The 26685-nt window shown below is 45.4% G+C and overlaps 2 protein-coding genes across 3 annotated transcripts in view; one reads left to right on the top strand and one right to left on the bottom strand.

Annotated features, from left to right (window-relative positions):
• The first annotated feature begins 5882 nt into the window (after positions 1 to 5882).
• Positions 5883 to 25494, top strand: LOC147097100 (tetraspanin-31-like). Its single transcript, XM_085972939.1, has 6 exons — positions 5883 to 6029; positions 11596 to 11763; positions 14970 to 15050; positions 18478 to 18618; positions 19351 to 19458; positions 20794 to 25494. The coding sequence occupies exons 1-6, from the start codon at positions 5967 to 5969 to the stop codon at positions 20866 to 20868; spliced, it is 636 nt and encodes a 211-aa protein (XP_085829065.1). The 5' UTR covers positions 5883 to 5966; the 3' UTR covers positions 20869 to 25494.
• cdk4 (cyclin dependent kinase 4) overlaps positions 25490 to 26685 on the bottom strand; it is a 215855-nt gene continuing 214659 nt past the window's right edge. For both annotated transcript variants that reach the window (XM_085972933.1, XM_085972935.1), the window contains exon 6: positions 25490 to 25890. In XM_085972933.1, the coding sequence (XP_085829059.1) occupies positions 25524 to 25890 (367 nt within the window). In that variant the 3' untranslated portion in view covers positions 25490 to 25523. The remainder of the gene's footprint in view (positions 25891 to 26685) is intronic.

The following is a 26685-nucleotide window of genomic DNA, read 5'->3' on the forward strand; positions in this document are numbered from 1 at the left end:
ATCACAGCAATCAAAGGTGTGAATGGTGTCCAAACAGGTCAGTCAGGAAAACATTACATCAAAGAACAATGAGGTGGGGTCACGGGGTCAAATGTTGCAGATGCTGGGGTCTGTATGAAAAACAAAAAACAGACAAAAAAACATTTTTTTTTGCTGGAAATCACAGCAGGTCCGGCCGCATCTGTGTAGAGAGAACAAGCCAACGACGACTCGAGTCTGGATGACCCTACGTCAGGTGGGGTTACATGTAGCGTGACATGAACCCAAGATCCCGGTTGAGGCCATCCTCATGAGTGCGGAACTTGGCTATCAGTTTCTGCTCTATGATTTTGCGTTGTCGTGTGTCTCGAAGGCCGCCTTGGAGAATGCTTACCCAAAGATCGGAGGCTGAATGTCCTTGACTGCTGAAGTGTTCCTCGGCTGGGAGGGAACACTCCTGCCTGGCGATTGTTGCGCGGTGTCCGTTCATCCGTTGTCGCAGTGTCTGCATGGTCTCGCTGATGTACCATGCTCCGGGGCATCCTTTCCTGCAACGTATGAGGTAGACAACGTTGGCCGAGTCACATGAGTATGTACCATGTACCTGGTGGGTGGTGTCCTCACGTGTGATGATGGGATCTGTGTTGATGATCTGGCATGTCTTGCAGAGGTTGCCGTGGCAGGGTTGTGTGGTGTCGTGGTCGCTGTTCTCCTGAAAGCTGGGTAATTTGCTGTGAACGATGGTCTGTTTGAGGTTAGGCGGCTGTTTGAAGGCGAGTAGTGGAGGCGTGGGGATGGCCTTAGCGAGGTGTTCGTCATCATCAATGACATGTTGAAGGCTGCGAAGAACATGGCGTAGTTTCTCCGCTCCAGGAAAGTACTGGACGACGAAGGGTACTCTGTTGGTTGTGTCCCGTGTTTGTCTTCTGAGGAGGTCTATGCGATTTTTTGCTGTGGCCCGTCGGAACTGTCGATCGACGAGTCAAGCGTCATATCCCGTTCTTACGAGGGCGTCTTTCAGCGTCTGTAGGTGTCCATCGCGTTCCTCCTCGTCTGAGCAGATCCTGTGTATTCGCAGGGTTTGTCCATAGGGGATGGCTTCTTTAACGTGGTTAGGGTGGAAGCTGGAGAAGTGGAGCATCCTGAGGTTGTCCGTGGGCTTGCGGTAGAGTGAAGTGCTGAGGTGTCCGTCTTTGATGGAGATGCGTGTGTCCAAGAATGAGACCGATTCTGAGGAGTAGTCCATGGTGAGTTTGATGGTGGGATGGAACTTGTTGATGTTATCGTGTAGTCTTTTCAGTGATTCTTCGCCGTGGGTCCATAGGAAGAAAATGTCGTCGATGTATCTGGTGTATAGCGTTGGTTGGAGGTCGAACTTGTGCATGAAGATGTTGGCGTATTGGGGTGCGAATTTGGTCCCCATGGCTGTTCCGTGTGTTTGGGTAAAGAACTGGTTGTCGAAGGTGAAGACATTTTGGTCAAGGATGAAGCGGATGAGTTGTAGGATGGTGTCTGGAGATTGGCTGTTGTTGGTGTTGAGTACTGAGGCTGTCGCAGCGATGCCGTCATCGTGGGGGATACTGGTGTAGAGTGCCGAGATGTCCATCGTGGCGAGGAGTGTTCCTGGTTCAACTGGTCCGTGGGTGCTGAGTTTCTGTAATAAGTCTGTAGTGTCGCGACAGAAGCTGGGGGTTCTCTGTACGATGGGTTTCAGGATGCCCTCGACGTATCCAGAGAGGTTCTCACACAGGGTTCCGTTGCCTGATACGATAGGATGTCCGGGTGTGTTGGCTTTGTGTATCTTTGGGAGGCAGTAGAAGTCTTCCACGCGGGGAGTACGTGTGATGAGAGTGCGTAGGATGCTTTGAAGGTCTGGATCGAAGGTCTTGATCAGTCTGTTGAGTTGGCGGGTGTGTTCTTTGGTCGGATCTGCGGGTAACTGTCTGTAGTGTTCCTGGTTGTCCAGTTGTCGGTATGCTTCTTTGCAATAGTCCGTTCTGTTCTGTATGACGATGGCTCCTCCTTTGTCTGCTGGTTTGATGACGATGTTGCGGTTGGTCTTGAGAGCGTGGATGGCGTTGCGTTGTGCTCGGGTGACATTCTGGACTGTCTTGTGAGTGCGGCTGATGACTCTGGCGTTGATGCATCTCCTGACAGCTTGAGCATACATGTCAAGCTTAGGGCAGCGACCCTCCGGAGGGGTCCAATTTGACTCTTTCTTCTTCGGTTGCTGCACTGCGGATCCCTCTGTCTGCTGTTCTGGATCATTGGTTGTACAGGGCAGCACGGTGGCATAGTGGTTAGCACTGTTGCCTCACAGCGCCAGGGACCCGGGTTCGAATCCGGCCTTGGGTGACTGTCTGTGTGGAGTTTGCACATTCTCCCCGTGTTTGCGTGGGTTTTCTCCGGGTGCTCCGGTTTCCTCCTACAGTCCAAAGATGTGCGGGTTAGGATGATTGGCTATGATAAATTGACCCTTAGTGTTAGGGGGATTAAATACATGGGGTTACGGGGATAGGGTGGGATATGTGTTGGTGTAGGGGTTACGGGGATCGGGTGGGATATGTGTCGGTGCAGGCTCGATGGGCCGAAATGGCCTCTATCTGCACTGTGGGGTTTCTGGGTCTCATTGGGTTCGCTGCTGACATCTTGGGATTTGTGGAAGAATTCCCGGAGCCTCATTCTCCTGATGAATTCCTCTGTGTCTGCCGCGAGGCCGATGCGGTCCATTTTGGTGGTGGGGCAGAAATTGAGCCCTTGGCTGAGAACTTCAATTTCGTCTGGTTGAAGGGTGTGGTCGGACAAGTTGATGATGGACTTCCCTGTGGTTTCAACCGTGGTACCGGGGGAGGCTTGGTTGCTGCTGGTGGTAATGCCGAGTTTCTCAAGCTTCCTGTTCTTGGTGTGCATGTAGGCAGTGTAGTTCCGTTGCCTCGTCTGTTTGGCGGTGTCTCGTAGCTGGTCTGCTGTGTCCTGAGCACAGGCTGAGAGCATGGACTCTATCTCGGTTTCGAGGTTGCGACGTCTGCTGTAGAGCTGGTGTACGAGATGGCTGAGGAGTGTGCGAGAGGTATGACGGCAGAGTCTCTCAGCGTAGTCTGTGTTGTAGGTCGACTTGAGTGGGTTCGTGATCTGTAGTCCTTTCGGGATCTTGTCTGCTTTCTTGCATCTCTGTAGAAACTTGATGTTTGTGTCGATATGCGCGATCTTCTTGGAGATCCTCTCCACTTTGAGCCGGCAGTTTGTGGTGTCTATAGTAGCCATGGTGTGGAGATGCCGGTGTTGGACTGGGGTGGACAAATGTAAGAAGTCACACAACACCAGGTTATAGTCCAACAGTTTTATTTGAAATCACAAGCTTTCGGAGCGCTGCTCCTTCGTCAGGTGAAGTGGAGAGATGCATAAAGACACAGCTTATATAGTCAGAGAATAATGCCAGATGATTATAGGTAATCTCCCAGTCGGGGAACACTTCAGCAGTCAAGGACATTCAGCCTCCGATCTTTGGGTAAGCATTCTCCAAGGCGGCCTTCGAGACACACGACAACGCAAAATCATAGAGCAGAAACTGATAGCCAAGTTCCGCACTCATGAGGATGACCTCAACCGGGATCTTGGGTTCATGTCACGCTACATGTAACCCCACCTGACGTAGGGTCATCCAGACTCGAGTCGTCGTTGGCTTGTTCTCTCTACACAGATGCGGCCGGACCTGCTGTGATTTCCAGCAAAAAAAAATGTTTTTTTGTCTGTTTTTTGTTTTTCATACAGACCCCAGCATCTGCAACATTTGACCCCGTGACCCCACTTCATTGTTCTTTGATGTAATGTTTTCCTGACTGACCTGTTTGGACACCATTCACACCTTTGTTTGCTGTGATTATCTCTCTGCCGAGGTGTGATAAATGGCAGTTAGAAAGATTACCTATAATCATCTGGCATTATTCTCTGACTATATAAGCTGTGTCTTTATGCATCTCTCCACTTCACCTGACGAAGGAGCAGCGCTCCGAAAGCTTGTGATTTCAAATAAAACTGTTGGACTATAACCTGGTGTTGTGTGACTTCTTACAGTTCCTTCTTTAGTCTAGCTCAGTATTTTTGCTGGGGTTACCAACTTTTAGGTAGTCAAAATTTTCTTACAATTTAATGAACAGCAAAAGCTGTTCAGCCCAGGGTCTTGCCACTTTACTGTCAATCTTTCTATTGGAACATGCCTTGGGTGCAAACTAATTTTAAAAACAGCAGGTACTCACATTTACCGCCATGTGCAGGGCTTGACACACAGCAATATCAGATATTTGTCAACTGGGGTTATATTTGGGGATATTTACAAAGAACTACATAAAATGAGCAGCACAGAATCAGGCCATTCGGCCCAACTGGTCCATGCCAGTGTTTATGTTCCATGCGAGCCTCCTCCCACCCCTCTTCATCTCACCCCATCACCACATCCTTCTATTCCTTTCTCCCTCATGTGTTTATCCAGCTTCTCCTTAAATGCAAGAATGCTATTCGCCTCAACCACTCCCAGTGGTGGCGAGTTCCACATTCTCACCACTCTCTGGGTAAAGGAGTTTCTCCTGAATTCCCCATTGGATTTATTGGTGACCATCTTGTACTTATGGCCAAGTTCTGACGAAGGGTCATAGACCTGAAACATTGACTCTGTTTCTCTCTCCACGGATGTTGCCTGGCCTGCTGAGTTTTTCCAGCCTTTTCTGTTGTTATTTTGTACTTATGGCCTCTGGTTTTGGTCTCCCCCACAAGTGGAAACGTTTTCTCCACATCTACCCGATCAAACCCTTTCATTATCTTTAAAGACCTCGATCAGGTCGGCCCTCAGCCTTCTCTTTTCTAGAGAAGAGCCCTTACATGAGGCAGGTACTAATTTTAATTTAAGCTAGTTTTCTGCCAAACTCTCAAAAGGTGGGTGGACTAGCACTCTCTGAAATGTTTGTGGCGGGGCGGGAGAGAACGCTGCTTCAGAAAATATTTGTGGTGTTTTCCCTGTAATGATAGGCATTGGACAGCAGTTGGAAAAAAAAAAGCTTAATGTTTGGGGCAAGCCCCGTCATCATAGCTGAGTCGAGTCATTTAAGTTAATGAAACCTTTATATAAAAAAAAATACTTCCCTTCTAAGAGAACTTATTTTGCCGTCTCATCCACACCATTTATTAAATGGCGAGCCGGTGTTGACGCAATCTCACCCGCCGACGGCAGTTTGATTGACAGTCAGGCCAACCAATGAGAAGCCACGTTAAGGGACATCCTCCAGGGATTGTGTTTCCACAAAACCGTAAAATCAGTCCCGCAGACGTCATTGTACTGATCCTCCGTTCATCGACCAATCAGCGAAGGAAGTTATATTTAAAGGCGGGACAAAGGCAAGATTTGTTGCGTGCCTAGAGTGACTGACAGAGGAGTGACCCAATGAGGAGCTGGACTTGCCGGTGACGGTGGAGACGCGGCACCAATGAGTTGCGAGGGGCGGGGTGGATTTGGGCGGCGGTTGCAGCTGGGCCCTGAGGGAAAGCGGGGGCTCGCTGACTGACAGAGGATTGAACCAATGAAGAGATGGATTAGCCGGTGACGGTAGAAACGCGACACCAATGAGCTGCGAGGGGTGGGACGGCGGTTGCAGCTGAGCCCTGAGGAAAAGCGGCAGCTCGCTGACAGACTGAGTGATTGACAGAGGAGTGAACCAATGAGGAGCTGGACTGGCCGGTGACGGTGGAGACGTTGCACCAATGAGCTGCGAGGGGCGGGGCGGGGGTTGTAGCTGGGCCCTGAGGGAAAGCGGCGGCTCGGTGACTGACAGAGGAGTGAACCAATGAGCAGCTGGACTGGCCGGTGACGGTGGGGACACGGCACCAATGAGCTGCGAGGGGTGGGACGGATTGGGGCGGGGGTTGTGGCTGGGCCCTGAGGGAAAGCGGCGGCTCATTGATTGAGAGCGATAGTGTGGACACAGATCGCGGCAAGGATGGTTTGCGGTGGCTTTACCTGTTCGAAGAATGCACTCATCGCGTTAAATGTGGTGTACATAGTAAGTGAAGCGAGCGGGGGACCAGAGACCGAGGGTCGGTGCGGGCTCTCGGTGACTGAGGCCGCGGTTGTACCGAACAATCCCGGCCCGAGACTCGGAGCATGCGCAGCGCGCACTGCCCCAAAGCAGCTGACCTACAACAACTTGCATTTCTCCAGCACCTTTCACCACTTCGGGACGTCCCAAAGCGCTTTACAGCCGATGAAATACTTTTGAAGCAAAAAGAAATAAAAACAAAATGCTGGAGAAACTCAGCAGGTCAAGCAGCAGAAGAGTGAAACAGAGTCAACGTTTCAGGTCGATGACCCTTCGTTAGAACTGGAAAAAAGCAGGGAATGGAACAGGTTTTTAAGCAAGTGTAGGGGCTGGGAAAGGGAGGAGGGGGATGCAAGAGCAAAAGGGAAGGTCTGTGATGGGATAAAAGGCAGGCGAGGTTAAGAGACATTAAGAGATATTCAAGGCAAAAGATGGTAATGGGACAGGTTAAACAAAGGATGGCTCGAGATGAAGTGTAAATTGTGCTGGCAGAATGAAAGACAGCTGCCCTGTGGGAGAGAAGACCAGAACAAAAGGTGTGGATAAAAAATATATATATATGATAGGGGCCGAGGTTATGATCTGAAATTGTTGAACTCCTATGTTGAGTCCAGAAGGCTGTAAAGTGCCTAATCGAAAGATGAGGTGCTGTTTCTCGAGCTTACGCTGAGCTTCACTTTTGAAGGGTAGTCACTGTTGCAATGTAGGGATCAATAAGAGTATCCGTGAGTGCAATCATTTTGAATTAGAAGCTTGTTTTTCTAATCAGTTGTGGCTCAGTGAGCAGCACTCTCGCCTCCGAGTCAGAAGGTCGTGGGTTCAAGTCCCACTCCAGAGACTTGAGCACAAAACTCTAGGCTGACACTCCAGTGCAAGTGCTGAGGGAGTGCTGCATTGTCGGAAGTGCTGTCTTATCAGATGAGAAGTTAAACTGAGGCCTGTCTGCTCTCAGGTGGATGTAAAAGATCCCATTACACTATTTTGAAGAGGAGCAGGGGAGTTATCCCTGGTGTCCTGGGGCCAATATTTATCCCTCAATCAACATCACACAAACAGATTATCTGGTCATTATCACGTTGCTGTTTGTGGGAGCTTGCTGTGCGCACATTTTTAATATATATATGGGTCAGTGCGTCTGCTGTTTGGCTGCAGTATTTGATGCATTGCATAGTTACAGTTTGTGGCGATTATCGAGAAGGTAGCTTTTTAGTATCCATTTGATTTACAACTCTGTCAATAGTCAACATGATGAGGTAGTTGGTGCCTTATCTGCTGACAACCTACATGGTTCAAAGGCTGTTCTAAAGCAGTAAAGTAGTGTTGTTTTTACACTGAAACCTGGCTCTTAGGACGTTTATTCAGTGAGTTGTTAGCTGAAGGTACTGTCCCTGGTCTGTGCTGAGTTAGCTAGTCTTAGCTGGGGCAGTGGGAGGGGCAAAAAAATCAGCTCCCTGATCACTATCCAGTGACCCCTGTTGAAAGTTGAGAAGTGGATACCAGGTGAGGGGTCTTGACTGTGATGCTTCCTGTGGCTGGATAGCTTGCCAACAGTCACTGTTGATGCAACAATGCTAATTAGGCTTAGTGAGGACACCAAAGGGTGTATAGGATGGTATGTTTGGAGCTTTGGAGGAACCGAGTACATTTTCATACTGTTAGTAAAAGGGTTCTGAAGAAGGGTTTCGACCTGAAACGTTAACTCTGTTTCTCTCTCCACGGATGTTGCCTGGCCTGCTGAGTTTTTCCAGCTTTTTCTGTTATTTCAGATTTTCCAAGCATCCGCAGTATTTTGCTATTGTTTTAGTAAAAGGGTTCCTGCTTCCAGCCGTGCTAATGGTGTGCAAATAGTTAATGGTTTGTTTGACCTCCAGGCCCAACTGGAATCTCCAGCACCCAGTAGTTTAAGTTGAACTGTAGCTTTCTGACTGTATTCTGAATGTGGTGTTTGCAGTCTGTGTTTAAAATAGGGAAGTTAAAAATAATTGGTAAACTGAGCCTTATGATGTGCTCTGGTCCATCTCATTCTATACCCATTATAGTATCTGGCCTTCTGTTTCATTTCCTGCTTTTTTTTCTCAGTTCTGAAGAAGGGTTTCGACCTGAAACGTTAACTCTGTTTCTCTCTCCACGGATGTTTCCTGGCCTGAGTTTTTCCAGCGTTTTCTGTTGTTATTTTGGATTTCCAGCATCTGCAGTATTTTGCTATAGTATCTGTCCTGTAGTCTACATACAGGAAACTCTTTTTTTTTATCCGGGACCGGCGTGGTGCCGGTTTATCAAAAAGTCCAGATTACAGAGAGGTATAGTAAAAGGTACGAGAGCCCCGTACACAGCAACAAATCCAGGCTTCCCTGTTGCATGGCAACAAGTGCAGGAACCCCGGCCACAGACCAAGCGTCCCTGTTGCATAGCAACAGGTGCAGGAACCCCAGTTACACAGCCACAGATCCAGGAACAGCCACTAATATGAAGTGAAACTTACCTGAACCTACTCCTGAATTTTGCCGGTTAACAGAGATTTCCGGTTATTTAGGTGCTGGTAAATCGAGAGTTTCCTGTATTGATTACAGCTTTTTGCATTTGGACGGTTAGGCCAAATGTTGCTTCAAATCTTTGTCTGCTATTTTGATAGTGACAGCATAATGTTAGGACTGGTATTGGTAACGCCCTCTTGGATGCTTAGGTCTAGCCCAGCTTTTCCCTTGGAAAATTGGAAGACCTGATCAGGGAAAGATACCTTCCTCTCTGTGTTTGGAATTGTGGAGTTGGATACATTCAAAGATCTCTTTTTTTTTTTTAAAATCCAAAGTCAAAAGTTCTGTGTCCATTGAGAAGTTCTGGTGGCTGTTATGATCTTGACGTGAACTGAAAGATTCAAGAGATGCCATTTGGTGGTGAAGTTGCTCCAAACATTTTGACTAACCCCTGTTGTGATTGCATCCTCTCGAGAGGAAGCTGTGGAGCATTGTCGCTGACTGCTTCCTTTTCACACCAAACGGCTGCATAATTGTGTGAAAATGACATCGCAGGGCTCGACACTCATAGAACGGGTACAGCACGGAAGGCGACCCGTCGAGCCTGTGCCGGCTCTCTCGAGTCAGGTTATCAGAATTTAGAAAAATTATATAAAACTTGGTCAATAGAATTGAGCAGTAACTGAGAAGACGACTAGCCGATATAATATCAAATTACTGCATTGCAAAGCACACATATTGCAGGCAATTACCAGGATAAAACGGGTGACAATGTTAGTGAATTAAGCAGCATGGAAACTAGAACATGGGTTTCCTATTTGTAATGTATATACCTTTTTAAGGGGGGGAACTATCTTTTACAGCTCATGTATACTGCAGTACTGGCAGTGACCACACCTGTATATAGCACTGAGTAGTAATCTGTACAGATCAGTTCCTGTGTGAGCCACCTGTTGTACCATTCTCCTGCAGTCTGTGTCTTATTATAAACAGACACAACACTATTCAAAGTTGGTGTATACTTCATATCTCATCTTTTGATCACTCCTTTTTTCTCTTTTGAGAAAAGCTGGATAAGTACACGAGGGAGAAAGGAATAGAGGGGTGAGATGGAGGGGTGGGAGAAGGCTCGTGTGGAGCACAAACGCTAGCATGGACCAGTTGGGCCGAATGGCCTGTTTCTGTGCTGTACATTCTAGGGAATGCTTTCGAATTGGGTACATTCAATGATTTCTGCATTTTTTTTTGAACCATGAGTTCTGTACCCACGGAGACGCCCTGGTGGCTGTTGTGATCTTGAAGAAGCCAGAGGACTGATCACGGTGCCAAATTGTTACAGTTGTCTTAATATGCACACACGAGCAGTTTGGTAACAGCGCGACTTGTTGCGATATCCGTATGAAGGGGACTGCCTTTGAATGCTCCCAGACCTCCAGAACCAGTCTGAAGCCGGGTGAATCATTTGTAACTGGAAACCAGCATTCAAGTGGCCTTAATACAAAAGCAAAATACTGCAGATGCTCGAAATCTGAAATAAGAACAGGAAATGCTGGAAATATTCAGCAGGCCAGGCAGCATCTGTGGAGAGAGAAACCGAGTTAATGTTTCAGGTCGAAACCCTTCTTCAGAACTGAGAAAAAAGCAGGAAATGAAACCGATTAAAAGGCCAGTTTGTGGGCTGGGAAATGGGGGAGGGGATGAAAGAACAAAAGGGAAGGTCTGGGAGGTGAAGAGATATTCGAGACGAGATGGTAATAGGACTAGTAAAGAGACAAAAGACGGCTCTAGATGAAGTGTGGAATGTGCTGGCAGAATGAAAGACAGCTGCCATGTGGGAGAGAGAAAAGGAAAAGTCACAAACCAAAGGTGTGCATAAAAAATATAATAGGGGCCGAGGTTATGAGCTGAAATTGTTGAACTCGATATTGAGTCCGGAAGACGGTAAAGTGCCTAATCGGAAGATGGGCAGTTGGGATTTAGTTGGCAGTTGTAAGTGACTTTGGGTGTTGGGGAGAGTTTGTGGGGGGGGGGGGGCGACACCAGGAAGTGGGGTTGGAAGGCGGTAAGAGGATGTGGGTGGTGAGGGGTCAAGGAAGTGGTCAGAGATGGCCTTGTCTGTGATGAAGACCATGGGAGTAGAGGCCACTGGAGATGACAAGGGGGCGGGGGGGGGGGCGCGTGAATATGGGTAGGAGAGTTTACATATTTATGTTGAGAGAAGTTTTGGAAAAAATAATCCGAAAAGGACAGAAGGTCTATTTACCAATGAATGACTACTTTTAGGATAGGTCTCTAACACATGCTAAAGCAATTCTAACACTGGTTCGGTTTGAATGTTATCGAACTACTTGTGAGACATTAACCTTTGCCTAATCAGTTGATGCAATATGGTGATCTTTGAACTTTGCTCCAGCCAGTCTGTCAGCTACGTGACTAAGCAGATGCAAAGGGTGGTATTTTTGCTTTGGTGTCACAACAGTTTGCATTTATATGGCGCCTTTAACATAAACGTCCCAAGGAGCCTCACAGATAATCATATGTAAAGGAGAGGTGACTGAAAAGCTCGGTAAAAGAACTACAGGGCGTCTGGTTCAGCTGCACATAACCGCAAACTAGATTGACCGCGATGCAGTTAAATATTAAAGGGGCCTGGGGAAACCTCCCTTGGTGCCTCAGTTAGAACTGGACCATACAGACCAGGGAGATCTTTGATTCGTTTACTGGTTCTGTGCTGAGTTGCTGGTGGTTGGGGCACAATTGGCCTCGGTGGAGCTCAGATTAGGGAGCTCTTACTCACAGGCCAGTGACCCCTGCTGAAAAGTGTTGTGCAGCTGTCTGGTGGAACATGCTCGGTTGTGATGCCACCCTGCTCTCCCCTGGTTTGTCTACCACTGCAAAAAGTTGGTCATGGTTTACAGTGCTTTGGGAAGTCCTGGGGACACGAGGCATTTGTTCGTCCCTTCTTTCTCAATCTGCTAGCACTATTCCAAAGTAATGTGGATTGCTAATGGCTGGACTTGAAATTTATTCTCCTTCTTTTCCCCTTTTTCTTGCAGCTTGTCGGACTGTTACTTATCGGCGTAGCAGCATGGGGCAAAAGTTATGGCATTGTTTCCAGTATAAACGTCATTGGCGGAGTCATTGCCGTGGGAGTGTTCCTGCTTCTCATTGCTGTTGTCGGACTTATCGGAGCAGTCAATCACCATCAGGTCATGCTGTTCTTTGTATCCTTTCCTAGGTTTCTTCGGTCTTCGAAACAAATTCAGTACGACCGTTGTGCCCTCTCGCGCACGCTCCCCCAACATCTGTGGCGTTCTTGGGCTCTCTCTCGCTCTCATTTTCTTTTTCCCCCCCTTCTCTGCAGTAGGTTATTCTAGTTTCATTTGTAGCCAAATCGGTTGATGTCCTACTCCTAGGTCTTTGATGCCACTGTGAAACTGCCCACTGGAAGGTTAGTAAAAGTGACCCACGGAGATTCTCTGGCCTGTGTGGCAATGCCTGGCCTGTGCACAGTGCTTCCCCCGCAGAGCTGTGACTGCGATTAGGAACGCAATCTTTGAGTTTCTGTGACAAAAGGAAAAAACAAAGATCATCCTTTTAAAGAGTAACTGTAAAGAATCGTACTGACGCTTGCTTTAAACCATTCTGCCAAAGAAACCCGCAGTTGTATTCAACTTGAACATCGGGCTGATTACTTTGACACCAGTAATCCCATGCTCAATGACGGGAGCAGCCTTTGAGTCACATGCTGTGTAAATAAACTGAGCAGCAACTGTCATGTTTCTTAAGTCCTTGTCTGAGACCTTCTCTCGGTATTAAAGACATTCCCTGGAACAGAGCACGTCTGTGGTGTTATGGACGCCATCCTAGTTTTGTTGCTAGGATTTGGGTGCCGTGCAGGAGATGGGTGAAACTTTCATACTGTACGCGGTGTCCTTCCAAACCTGTGTACGGAGAGTATTTTGAGCTGCACTGGCTGGAGCAGTTTGAGGTGATTGCCTGCACTGCTCAACGTTCATGTGTATTTGTTTAAATGCAACTTCTCCTCTAATGTGTTGATACAATTACACTAAAACCCGGTGATAAAACTGCACCTATATTGATGATGGGGACATGTTCAAGGGACCAGTTTATCTAATGGAATGCATGAGCAGATATTAAATTACCTGTGGGTATAGTAGATGCATTGGTTCTCATCATCCAAAATTCCATAGCTTCTAGAACGGTTCCCGCGGATTGGAAGGTAGCAAATGTAACCCATTATTTTAAGAAAGGAGGGAGAGAGAACGGGGAACTACGTTAGCCTGACCTCAGTAGTAGGAAAATGCTGGAATCTATTATTAAGGACGTGGTAACAGGGCACTTCGAAAATAATAATAGGATTGGGCAGAGTCGACATGGATTTATGAAAGGGAAATCGTGTTTGATGAATCTGTTTTTTGAGGTTGTAACTAGCAGAATAGATGAGGGGGAACCAGTGGATGTGGTGTATTTGGATTTTCAGAAGGCATTCGATAAGGTGCCACACAAGAGGTTATTAAACAAAACTAGGGCTCATGGGATTGGGGGTAATATACTCGCATGGATTGGTTAACGGACAGAAAGCAGAGAGTAGGAATAAACGGGTCATTTTCGGGTTGTCGGGCTGTAACTAGTGGGGTACCGCAAGGATCAGTGCTTGGGCCTCAGCTATTCACAATCTATATTAATGATTTGGATGAGGGGACTAAATGTAATAGATCAAAGTTTGCTAATGATACAAAGCTGGGTGGGAATGTAAGTTGTGAGGAGGATGCAGAGGATATAGACAGGCTAAGTGAGTGGGCAAGAATATGGCAAATGGAATATAATGTGGAGAAATGTGAAGTTCTCCACTTTGGTAGGAAAAATAGAAAAGCAGAGTTTTTTAAATGGTGAGAGATTGGGAAATGTTGGTGTTCAGAGGGACCTGGGTGTCCTTGTACATGAATCACTGAAAGTTAACATGCAGGTACAGCAAGCAATTAGCAAAGCAAATGGTATGTTGGCCTTTATTACAAGAGGATTTGAGTATAAGAGTAAAGATGTCTTGCTGCAATTATATAGGGCCCTGGTGAGACCACACCTGGAGTATTGTGTACAGTTTTGGTCTCCTTACCTAAGGAAGGATATACTTGCCATAGAGGGAGTGCAACGAAGGTTCACCAGACTGATTCCTGGGATGGAGGGATTGTCCTATGAGGAGAGATTTAGTAGACTAGGCCTATATTCTCTAGTGTTTAGAAGAATGAGAGGTGATCTCATTGAAACATACAAAATTCTTACAGGGCTTGACAGGGTAGATGCTGGGAGGATGTTGCCCCTGGCTGGGGAGTCTAGAACCAGGGGTCACAGTCTCAGAATAAGGGGTTGGCCATTTAGGACTGATGAGGAGAAATTTCTTCACTCAGAGGGTGGTGAATCTTTGGAATTCTCTACCCAGGGGGCTGTGGAGGCTCAGTCATTGAGTATATTCAAGACAGAGAGCGATAGATTTTTGGATATTAAGGGATATGGGGATAGTGCAGGAAAGTGGAGTTGAGGTCGAAGATCAGCCATGATCCTATTGAATGGCGGAGCAGGCTCGAGGGGCCGAATGGCCGACTCCTATTTCTTATGTTCTTAAATGGTTTTAAGGGAAGGACTCCGAGGTGTGCTGGGTGTACCACAGTGTCACTTCACATTAAAGCCTCTTGTGCTGTCTGTAATGGATTGGGGCAGTGCCAGTCCAGTTCTTGGGGAGCTTTAGTGCATTTCTTCTGAGGTTTGGGTTTAAGGCACATTGTTGGAACAATAGGGAATGGAAAGCCTTTGCTCTGCATTTTTTTTAAAATTCGTTCCTGGGATGTGGGCGTCACTGGCAAGGCCGGCATTTATTGCCCATCCCTAGTTGCCCCTTGAGAAGGTGGTGGTGAGCCGCCGCCTTGAACCGCTGCAGTCCGTGTGGTGAAGGTGCTCCCGCAGTGCTGTTAGGGAGGGAGTTCCAGGATTTTGACCCAGCGACGATGAAGGAACGGCCGATATATTTCCAAGTCAGGATGGTGTGTAACTTGGAGGTGGTGGTGTTCCCACGCGCCCGCTGCCCTTGTCCTTCTAGGTGGAAGAGGTCGCGGGTTTGGGAGGTGCTGCTGAAGGTTGCAGGTTTGGGAGGTACTGTCGAAATTTAATCTGTGCTCTATCTTACCTGAGAGTACTTGATGTAGACACGAGATGAAAGCAATAGACAAGTGGTCCATTCACTTCATAAGCAGAAAATTACTCGCATGAAATATTAGAAATGGACTTTTGAGTATTTTTATATATTTATAGCATTAATGAGTTGTTCCAGTGATGATCTGAAATCTTTCAGCAGTGATTTGATTTCTATTCATTCTCCCTCCTTGTTGTTTCCTTGACTTTGCTTTCACTCCAGTACATGGTTATTTTATTCCTGGTCTTTGTGATTCAGTTTGGAGTCTCCTGCTCATGCCTGGCACTCAACCGAAGTCAACAGGTAAGATTCACTTGCTACGTGTTACTATAAACGTGTTGAGTATTATGGTTGCCCTTTGCGAAGGCCTGGCTTGTTGCGGTTGTGCAAATGATGAATATAATGTAGGAAGCTCAGCAAGTCCAGGCCTCAATCCCATGTGCCTACTGCTCAACCTAGAATATCCTTTTTGTTTCCCCAGGAGCATGAGCACAGTGATCTATTTCCTACTTTTTAAAAATTGTTTTAAATGGACGGTGCTTTTTTTGGATAAAGGAGTATTTTTTTTTCTTGATGTGGTGTTCTAAGCACAAGATTCAGTGTTGGCCTGAAGCATTATAGAATCATAGAAATTCACAGCACAGAAGGAGGCCATTAGGCCCATCGTGTCTGCACCGATCAAAAAAGAGCTATCCCGCCTAATCCCACTTCCCTGCTCTTGGTCCGTAGCCTTGCATACCCAGACATACCCAGATCCGAGCATGGACACGGAGCCGCTGCCAGCCAGCTCTTGTATAGACAACACGATTCCCCCTTTTCACCTCGGTGTTTATTGAAGATCCCAAATGGTAACAAATGGGCTTCCACTTCACACAGAATCACAGAGGCCATTTCGGCCCATCGAGCCTGCACCGACACATATCCCACCCGATCCCCGTAACCCCTACACCAACACATATCCCACCCTATCCCTGCGTATTTAATCCCCCTAACACTAAGGGTCAATTTATCATAGCCAATCAACCTAACCCGCACATCTTTGGACTGTGGGAGGAAACCGGAGCACCCGGAGGAAACCCACGCAAACACGGGGAGAATGTGCAAACTCCACACAGACAGTCACCCGAGGCCGGATTCGAACCCGGGTCTCTGGCGCTGTGAGGCAACAGTGCTAACCACTATGCCAGATGTAGCACCCTCTCACCACACTGGCTCCAGATTGATAAATCTCCCCTCCATCGACACACGGACAATCAGGGATGGCAACGCACTCGCCATTCTGGAACACCATGTCCCTACCTTCCTCTCGCCAGATGCTGCCTGACCTGCTGAGTGTTTCCAGCATCTTCTGCTCTTGCAGCACCCAATGTTGTTTTCTGACCCTTCCAATGATACTTTCCTGTCTGCATTTACTGCTAGATGGGTCTAAGTTTACACCCCATACACTGCAGACTGTTTTGGAATAGAGACTGCCAGTAGGACTATTCTCTTACCCCCCCGCCCCCCCCCCCCCCCTCTTGAACTACTTCCAGAAACTGTGACCAACTCTTGTCCTCCTCCAGATTCCGAGGAGAGATTGCACAAACGAGGGTTGTATTCTCTGGAATTTAGAAGGTTAAGGGGCGATTTGATCGAAGTTTTCAAGATATTAAGGGCAACAGAGGGCAGATAGAGAGAAACTATTTCCGCTGGTTGGGGATTCTAGGGCTAGCGGGCACAGTCTAAAAATTAGAGCCAGACCTTTCGGGAGTGAAATTAGGAAACACTTCTACACACACAGGCTGGTGAAAGTTTGGAACTCTCTTCCGCAAACAGCAATTGATGCTAGATCAATTATTAATTTTCAATCTGAGGTTGATAGATTTTTGTTAACCAAAGGTATTCAGGGATATGGGACAAAGGCAGGTATATGGAGTTGGGTCACAGATCAGCCATGATCTCGTTGAATGGCGGAACAGGCTCGAGGGGCTAAATGGCCTCCTCTTGTTCCTATGTAACATTTACATGCATTATTTTTCAGTAGGCGTCAAACAGAAGCTAAGAAACCCCTTCCGAGTCCAGAGACAGGCCGGTTGTAGCACCCTTGCCTCTGCCCTGCCTGAGAGCAGCTAACTCGTGACATGCAAGGGATTAACCCAGAGACCTGGCTCAGGACTGGGTGATGCATTTTTGAACGAAGCTGTGCACACACAATGTGATTATTTAATGTAAGGGGAGAAAATGTGAGATTATTGTATATCTACTTCAAATGACTGGCTCCATTTACATGAAAGCATTATATCTTGCACCTAATCTGTTGGTGAATTTGACTAATTTGTTGTCTGAATATTCAAACCTTGCAATGCATCTGTGCAGGCAGGCTTATTTTGTACTAAGTTACTAAAATTGTAACTTTGGTTAACTAAATGTGAATATTTAATTCATCATTACATCTTACAGGTACTCGAGGAAATAACAATGAATGCCACTTGAGTCTATAACTGATTACATTACGCCGGCTTGTTTACCACGGATTTAATCACAATGCACCCCCACTTTGCCTTGCCAGTCATTCACTCTGCCTGGTTAAGACTCTCGTATGCCCCAGTCTCCCAAGTGTGCTTTTTAAAAAAAATTTAAATGGCTCCTTTATTTATTGCGAAACCTGTATAAAATGCTCTCTTTTATAACCTTTTTTGTGCAGGTCCCAAAGGCAGTCATAAAAGATCTACTATAGGAATACAGGCACTTGCCAATTGGACATTTTTGGGTAGATTTCACCCCTTTTGAACGTGAGCCGAGCTACACTTGCTATAGCCATGGCTGTTGCTCCCTTGTGCGGGGGGAAAAAACCACTTTTTAAAAAAAAAAAAGCAAAAGACGTGGTGAGACCGATTTTAAAAAGCTGATCCGAGTTGGAACTTGCTTATTTTAAAGGTGGGAAATTAGCAGAGCAATCCTTTCCCCACCACTGAAGAAAGGATCCTCTGTGCCACACGGCGTGTTAGACAGTCTACCTTTCATCTGTAGGACCAGAGTTGGAATCCAACCCAGACTAATGGGGATCATGGCAAAAGTTATTAATGGAAGGGAGAGCAGCGTATGCCAGTCTCTCTCCAGCACACGGGGTGGATTCTTTTTAAGATTAAGTTGTTTTCAGTGGCTTTGCTTGGAGGAGGAATGTTTGCCAGGGCACTGGGAGAGTTCTGTACTTTTTTTCTTCCATTAGTGCCATGGGATCTTTAACGTTCACCTGAATGTTAAAGATGGATTTTGGTTTAATGTCTTATCAGAAATCAGCACCTCCAACAACGCAGCACTCCCTCAGTCCTGCACTAGCATGTCAGCCTAGATGAATGAGCTCCGACTCCTGGCACGGTGCTCAGATAAAGCACTTGCCCCCAGCTCTGCCCTCCTGATCCTCCAATCAGAGTGAGAACTCAAAATTGAGCTGAGGTTAGTGCTGTAAATGCACAAAGCCACACATTTCTCTTTTTCCCCCCCCCCCCCCCCCCCCCTTGAAATGAGTTTCCACAAAAAGCTGACTGGGCATTTGTGAAAAGAATGCCTTCGCTGCTCCAACACTTCGGCCTTGAACTGAAGTCCAAACTTTGTAGCTAACCTCGTTGGCAATCCGCCCCATGCACTCGGAATGATGCTACATTTAGGGTCGCAAGCATAGTAAACTTCTAAAACGACCTGTATCGGAAGTCGGTGTGCTGTGTGACATTGTTTGTTTGTTCTTGCCTAGGAACATCTGCTAAATGTGACCTGGAACAGCATGTCAAATGGCACCAGACAAGATCTAGAGCACCAGCTGAATTGCTGTCGATTTATGAATGATACCGAGAATAGTGCCACCTATGTGACTGATTATTCAATGTGTAAAGCAGTGAGTAACTATTTGTTGGATCATTGACGTTGTATAAATGCATGATATCAGCAAAGCAAGACTTCCCTGGACAGCATTGAGGAGTAATATTAGGCACTAGGCATGGTACATACTTGCTCCATAGACGGTCCAGGAAATGTACCTTTATTGCACCCCACCAATCTATTTGTTGTCAGAAATATCTGATTTTGTGTTCTCCTTCATCCACCTGAGTCTTTACTTGAAATAGAAATAAATGGGACACTACCACAGTTTGGGGATGGGTACCGGTTTGAGTCACATCTCACTCTTTTGTGGTGGTGGAGAGGTGAGGGAAGGTTGGAGAGGTGAATCGTCCTTGGGACAATCCCTGGTGACCAGCTACAGAGGCATTGATGGTGGCCTGGGAGCAGATGTTGAGCCAAATGGACAAAAAGTGGGTATTCAAGTTCCCCAAATCCCCTCTTTTCCCCCCCCCCCCCCCCCCCCCCACCAATAAAGTTAAAACTAGCTTTTCTATGTAAACCTCCACTCTTGTGCTATTCAATGAAGTGTCCACAAACCAAATATAATGGAGGCAGCAAGTTGATGTTTGAGAGAATTCTGTCGTTATTGAACAAATGCAACGTTCAGAAAAAATTGTAACCGCTACAAAGATGTTGCCTTATTAAGAGTGTGTGTGTCATCCTTGTCGCCTGGTGAAAGTGTTTTAAGTTTGCCTTTTAAATGCTGTGCATCTTGACTTTCTGGCAGCCCTGCAAACAAACCCGTTGTGAAACCTGTGGGAACGTCATGCTGACGCATGCTGGCGAGGCGCTGAGGATCCTGGGCGGAGTGGGACTTTTCTTCAGCTTCACTGAGGTGAGCTTTGTTGTGTTGTAAGGTAATGGTGGACTTGCCTCTTCCAAGCCATCTTGTGGCGGTGCAGTTTTAAAAAGTAATAATTGATTTCTTATCCGTGCTACTGAGCCATTGCAGTTCTTTATTCTAGGTGTGACATCCCAACACTCACGAGTGCCAGATAGGACCACCAGCAATCCTGTCTTGGGCCATCTTGGTTTTTTTTTCCAATGGGTTTTCTCTATTTCTAAACTATAAACTGGATGCTGAAAATCTGGCTCTTTGACATTTTCCACTTGATTCATGATGTGGGGACATTAATAAAGATTTTTAATTAATAAATTGTATTTTATATATTTGCATCACTAGTAGTTTGATAGTGTGTAGTCTCCTAACCAGTTTTTTGTGAATACTGCGGATGCTGGAAATCTGAAATAAAAACAGAAAATGCTGGAAATACTCAGCAGGTCAGGCAGCATCTGTGGAGAGAGAAACAGAGTTAACGTTTCGATGACCTGAAACGTTAACTCTGTTTCTCTCTCCACAGATGCTGCCTGACCTGCTGAGTATTTCCAGCATTTTCTGTTTTTATTTTGTGATTGGTCATCTGATCAAACCGGGATCACGCGATCAGAATGCAAAAACCAAAAGCAATCCTGACCAGGTGGAGACTGGCAGCACAGAGACTGGAGAGGCACCCCTCAACCTGAGCAATAACGACAGCAGGCAAGTAAATAGCACCAGTCTGATCCAGACCTTGGAGCAGGGCTGTGGTCAGCATTGGAAATGGTTTGCTCCAGAGCCTAACCATGAGCAAAGGGAGATCTCCATAAAGAGGAATCTTGAGAGGCTGTAGGAAGTGAGAAATACAACATTTACCAATCCAATTTCCTTGATAATTGACTGCAATTTTAAAAATAAATTTGTGACTTAACCAGCTGCAATTTTTTAATCCCTTTGGCATCAATGATGAGGGCCTGGAAGGTCAGTTTCTGCACTGAATGCTGTTAATGATCAAAGCAGCCCTCTGAAATTCACAAGAAATACCCTGGAATGATTATAATGGTATAACATCCTGTCATTTGGTGTCTGCAGTTTATGATGTGATCTGAACCTATTGATCAGATTACTGTCATATAATTGCTCTGGGATGTCCATTGTTCTTTGTATATTCTTTCTTCGATATTGTCTTCCGCTGTCGATATTCATGGTTTTTTATGTGCATGAGTGTTATGTAATGACTTACCAGTGTGAGGAAGAATGGAAGGGGTAAGGAAAAACATATACATACACTGTTCTTCATTTTTGTGTTTTTTCTTTCTCCCCCCCCCCCCCCCCCCCCCCCCCACCCCACAGATTCTTGGAGTTTGGCTAGCTGTGCGATTTAGGAACCAGAAAGACCCTCGAGCAAATCCTAGTGCCTTTTTGTAGAACCCTCCCCCCCCCCCCCCCCCACTCTGCACTCTCATGACCGTTGTACCCTCCAGCTGCTAGTCAAAAATTACCTTTCACACGGATTATTTTCATCAAAACTCAACATGGGTACGTAAGGCAGAAGAAGAATGCCCATTTACCTTCACTAATGTATGACGGGATGGAGCAAACCGGCCAGACGGCATGGATTATCTTGAAGCCACGGCCAATGAGACTCGATGACGTTTGGGCTGTACTAACTGAACCCTCCCATCCTTGACGTGAAGTCACTGGTTATGTGGCTATACTCGAGCGTAAGAACCAGAACTTGAAAAATATGTGCAAGTGTTGAAATAATTTTAGAAATTAGTCCGGAGCTTGCTGTTTCTTCATAATAATATACAGTTTGATATGCCAGACTAATATTGCATAATTACAGCTACTATTAATGTTCAGCCAGTTTTTAGGCTTGTTTAATGAGGGGGAGAATTGAGGAGGGGGAGGAGAGAAATTCGGTGTCTCCTCCCTTTTTAAAATAAATGTGTTAATTGATTTGAAAGAGCCTTTTTATTGTACAGATAACTTTTACAGGGAACACTTGTCGCAATCATCAGAGTTTAAACTTGATGGTAACTTTTTTAAGCTTTTAATTTGCAATAGGGGAATCGGCAGGATCAGCCATACTGATTTCAAACTCTTAACGCAGGTTCAGCTTCAGCCCCGTTGCTGCTGTGGTAATGAAAGTATTGGCTCAAGTCATGCTTGGAGTTACACAAGACCCATTTCTTTGGAAAGAGTAAATTTAAAAGCAGAGAGAGAAATCTCAAGGCTCGAGAGCAAAGTAGAGTTTTGGGTAAAATTAAGCAGAGTGGGTCAGGAAGGGACAAAGAGCAACAAAGGTAATAAGGTATCAGTGACTATGGTGACATCAAGGAAAAATAGAAATAAGTCGAATCTAAAGGCACTATATCTGAATGCACGACGCATTTGCAACAAAATAGATGAATTAATAGCGCAGATAGAAATTAATAGGTTTGATCTAATAGCCATTACGGAGATGTGGTTGCAATGTGGCCAAGGTTGGGAACTAAATATTCCAGGATACTTAACTTTTAGAAGAGATAGGCAAAATGGAAAAGGAGGAGGGGTAGTCCTGATCATAAAGGATGGGATAAAGATAGTAGAGAGAAAGGATCTTGGCTCCGAAAATCAAGAAGTAGAATCAATTTGGGTGGAGCTAAGCAACAGCAAGGGGCAGAAAACATTGGTGGGAGTTGTTTATAGGCCCCCAAGCAGTAGTTGTAATGTAGGGCAGAGTATAAATCGGGAAATTAGAGGCGCATGTAACAAGGGTAATACAGTAATCATGGGGGACTTTAATCTACATATAGACTGGGCAAACCAAATTTGCAGTAATAGTGTGGAGGACGAATGCATGGAATGTATGCAAGATAGTTTTCTAGATCAGTATGTTGAGAAACCAACTAGAACAGGCTATTTTAGATCTAGTATTGTGCAATGAGAAAGGGTTAATTAATAACCTTGTAGTAAAGGGGCCTTTAGGAAAGAGTGATAATAATATGATAGAATTTTATAAAGTTTGTAAGTGATTTAGTTAAATCCAAAACTAGGGTCTTAAATCTAAACAAAGCAAACTATGTAGGTATGAGGGGCGAGTTGGCTAAAGTAGATTGGGAAACTACATCAGACAGTAGAGAAGCATTTAAAGAATTAATACATAATTTACAATAAATATACATTCCTTTTAAGGCACAAAAACCCCACAGGAAAAGTGGTCCAACTGTGGCTAACGAGAAGTTAAAGATAGTATTAGATCAAAGGAAGGGGCTTATAATGTTGCCAAAAAGAGTAGTAAGCCTGAGGATTGGGAGGACTTTAGAATTCAGCAAAGGAGGACCAAGAAAGAAAGGGAAAATAGAATGAGAGTAAACTAGTGAGAGACATTAAAAACAGACAGTAAAAGCTTCTATAGGTATGTAAAAAGGAAAAGATTAGCAAAAGTAAATGCGGGTCCCTTACAGGCTGAGACAGGAGAAATTATAATGGGGAATAGGAAAATGGCAGAGAAATTAAACAAATACTTTGTGTCTGTCTTCACGGAAGAAGACGCAAACAAATTCCCGGAAACAGTGGAGAACCAAGGGTCTAGCGAGAACGAGGAACTGAAAGATATTAGTATTGATTATAAAAAAAAAAAAAAAAAAATAGTACTGGAGAAATTAATGGGACTGAAAGCCGATAAAATCATTGGACCTGATAGCCTACATCCTAGGGCTTTGAAAGAGGTGGCTATAGAGATAGTGGATGCATTGGTTGTCATTTTCCAAAATTCCATAGATTCTAGAACGGTTCCCGTGGATTGAAAGGTAGCAAATGTAACCCCACTATTTAAGAAAGGAGGGAGAGAAAAAAACCGGGAACTACAGACCAGTTAGCCTGACCTCGGTAGTAGGGAAAATGCTAGAATCTATTAAGGGCGTGGTAACAGGGCACTTAGAAAATAATAATAGGATTGGGCAGAGTCAATGCGGATTTATGAAAGGGAAATTGTCTTTGACAAATCTGTTGGAGTTTTTTGAGGTTGTAACTAGCAGAATAGATGAGGGGGAACCAGTGGATGTGGTGTATTTGGATTTTCGGAAGGCATTCGATAAGGTGCCACACAAGAGGTTATTAAACAAAATTAGGGCTCATGGGATTGGGGGTAATATACTAGCATGGATTGAGGATTGGTTAACGGACAGAAAGCAGAGAGTAGGAATAAACGGGTTATTTTCAGGTTGGCAGGCTGTAACTAGTGACTCGAGGGATATGGGGATCGGACGGGAAAGTGGAGTTGAGGTCGATGATCAGCCATGATCTTATTGAATGGCGGAACAGGCTCGAGGGGCCAAATGGCCTCATCCTGCTCCTATTTCTTATGCTCTTTACATGTTTAGTCAAAGCAGAAGCTAACCTTCCATCTTATCCATGTACGCTCTGGGTGGTGCCTGGCGCAAGGGACAAGCCTGACATTCTGATCGGCCTCGGAGTCGCACTTCTCTAACTTGCCTGTGGAACAGTTGCCGGTTTGTAGCTTCACTCAATCTGGCAACTGCAAGTGAGCAGAATGGCTTTGATTTGGGGGGTTAGACAAAGAATAAATGTGAAGTTAAGAGATTTTTTTTTTCCAAGTCCTGGTTCAAACTATCTGTCCTGATGGCTCATGTTCATCTTCAACTGCCTAGCTTCAGTGCTTTAAAGTATAATTATGCTGATACTACTGAATTGTGAATAATGTACCATAATATTTTGTCCTGATTTTGTCTTTGCTCCCTCATCAAACAATTAGGGAGATTCTAAAGATGTATGGAGCCATGTTTAATTTTGTCCGTGTATCCTCAATCACGACATGCTGAAAGTTGAGGCTACATGGCTTTTGTCCCCCCTGTTGTACAGAGGTATGTTCCGCAGAGCTAGCTAAAGCCCTGTCTTGCTCTGCAGCAGCATTAAGCAAATCACTTGCTTGTTGTAATTTCAGTAACACTTCTGCAGGGAGGCAGTTGGGTATTTGCTGTATATAAAGCATTTTCTGTTTTATTTTGTATGCTTTTTCAGGGTTGCTCTACAAAAATACTATCTAATCGTCATTCTGAGCGCGCGAAGAAGTGCGCCCCCTAGAGGTGGTGCACAGGTGGGCGGCTTAGTATTACCCACCCACTTTGGCACCAGGCACCATTTTAACAAGATGGCTGCCAGGAGAGCAAACCCGCATAAGAGGTGGGTGTTTTACACTGAATAACTATACTGATGAGGAGTATGCGGCCGCTAAAGGCCTGATGGATCCGTCTAGGACCATCTATGGAATTGTTGGGAAAGAGGTTGGGGAAAATGGGACCCTACACCTACAGGGATTTGTGAATCTTCGGAAGAAGGTGCGACTTATGTTTGTGAAAGGATTCCTTGCCCGGGCCCATTTTGAGCATGCCAGAGGTACTGATGAAGAGAACAAGGTTTACTGTTCTAAAGCTGGAGATTTTTTTGAGATTGGAGAGGTGCAAGGCCAAGGAAAGCGCACTGACCTGGAAGAGGTTGTAACATCCTTGAAGGATACTCGTGGGAATTTAAAGAGGTGCGCTGAGGACTACCCCTTGATGTATATCAAGTACTATCGTGGTCTGACTGCCTGGGTGCAGATGGCTGGACTGATTCCTCCTAGAGACTTTAAGACTGATGTATATGTGATGTTTGGTGACTCTGGTGTGGGCAAGTCCAGACTTGCCTCTTCTCTGTATGATGATGTTTACTATAAACCTCGTGGCCCTTGGTGGGATGGCTACTGTGGCCAGTACTGTGTAATTCTTGATGACTTCTATGGCTGGCTGCCTTATGATGACCTGCTTAGGCTCACTGACCGCTACCCTATGAAGGTACCTGTTAAAGGTGCATATGTTGAGTTTACCTCTCGTGTAATCTGCATTACTTCCAACCATCCTCCCAGGAACTGGTATAAGTTTGACCACTTTGACCCTACTGCTATGTACTGTAGGTTTACTACCCTTTCCCATGCTGTGCATGGGGGTTTTGATTATGCTTCCCCTGAGCTTGACATGTACAGAATAAACTACTGACACAAGTATTAAAGAGTTTCTTTTATTGCATTCTTACAATCTTCACAGTCTGTTTCTGAATGTGACATAGATTTTCTTAGTAACAGTCCATTGCCATCGCGGTTGATCTTTATTCGATTGTCCGGGCATAAATAGTCGCACCCCATAGTGTGGTACATGTCCTGATGTGCAGTCCAACCAAAGCCTTCTGCCAAGCAAGAACGCCTGTCCCTTCTGAGTTTGTGTAACAAACATGTTGATAGGCTTAGGTCTGAGAATTCTCGTGTGAGTTGCATTACTGGCCCACTCTTCTGCTGTTGCTGAGGAATGGGTCCTTGTCAGTTGTCTACAGTACAGAAGGCCTCCTTTTATCAGGTTGACTTTGCAAGTGTTGGAATGCAAGGGGACGGGAGGAATGTCTTTTCTCAAGCTGTGAACAAAGTGCAGTCTCAGTATTATCAGGGCCCTACATTGTAAGTTAATTGAGCTAATAAATGTAACCACCCAGTCCAAAGCCCTGGCTGGGGCAATGTGTGCTGGCTCACACCTCTGTGCATGACGTGCCACCAATTTGTGTGGCCCACACTCAAACTGGAGAAATGCAAGTGCCAAACTGCTGGTAATCTGATCCCCCTTCAATTAACGTAGGTAATCCTGCTGATGGGTCTGCTTTCATTCTTTGTATTGTGTTGGTAGTTATCCATATTTTTTTTAATTGAAGTTTAGAAATATGAGTCAGGCAAATTAAATTTTGTTCACGTGGCACTTTGCAAGGGCAATACACTGGGTGTGAGACAGTCCTTTGTACTCTGATATTTTTAATTGAAAGCAGCCAGCCTCTCCGGCAGGGGCATGTAGCCATTGGAGAGAATCCAGCACAGGATGTGAAGGAGATGGTTAATAAGACGACATCAAATGAAACCTTTTAATTTGGACATACTTTAAACTGTTTGTTGCCAAAAACTTGTGATGGTACCAACATCCTGTTTAGAAAGACTGTCTGATTCTAGGGACAGCCCCTGTCTATTTTAAATGATCGTGGAAAATTAATAAGCCTTTCAAGGAAACTTGGGTAGATTCTCATCAGTGAAAGGTTTGGCTGTACATTATTCCAGCATAATCTGAATTTCAGAGATTCAAACCAGCATGTAAATTACATCAAAATGTTTTATTGTATAAAATGAAGTTAAAATGCAAACTTCTGTAATAAATGCTTTACTAATTC

Source organism: Somniosus microcephalus, chromosome 33 (genome assembly GCF_052327205.1).
Source record: "Somniosus microcephalus isolate GS21.2 chromosome 33, FLI_Smic_1.0, whole genome shotgun sequence".
NCBI classification, from domain to species: Eukaryota; Metazoa; Chordata; class Chondrichthyes; order Squaliformes; family Somniosidae; genus Somniosus; species Somniosus microcephalus.

Coding starts and splice junctions, on each gene's coding strand:
- LOC147097100 (XM_085972939.1), top strand. CDS start 5,967: ATGGTTTGCGGTGGCTTTACCTGTTCGAAGAATGCACTCATCGCGTTA. Junction 6,030..11,595: donor CGTTAAATGTGGTGTACATA/GTAAGTGAAGCG, acceptor TTTTTCTTGCAG/CTTGTCGGACTGTTACTTAT. Junction 11,764..14,969: donor ATCAGGTCATGCTGTTCTTT/GTATCCTTTCCT, acceptor CTTTCACTCCAG/TACATGGTTATTTTATTCCT.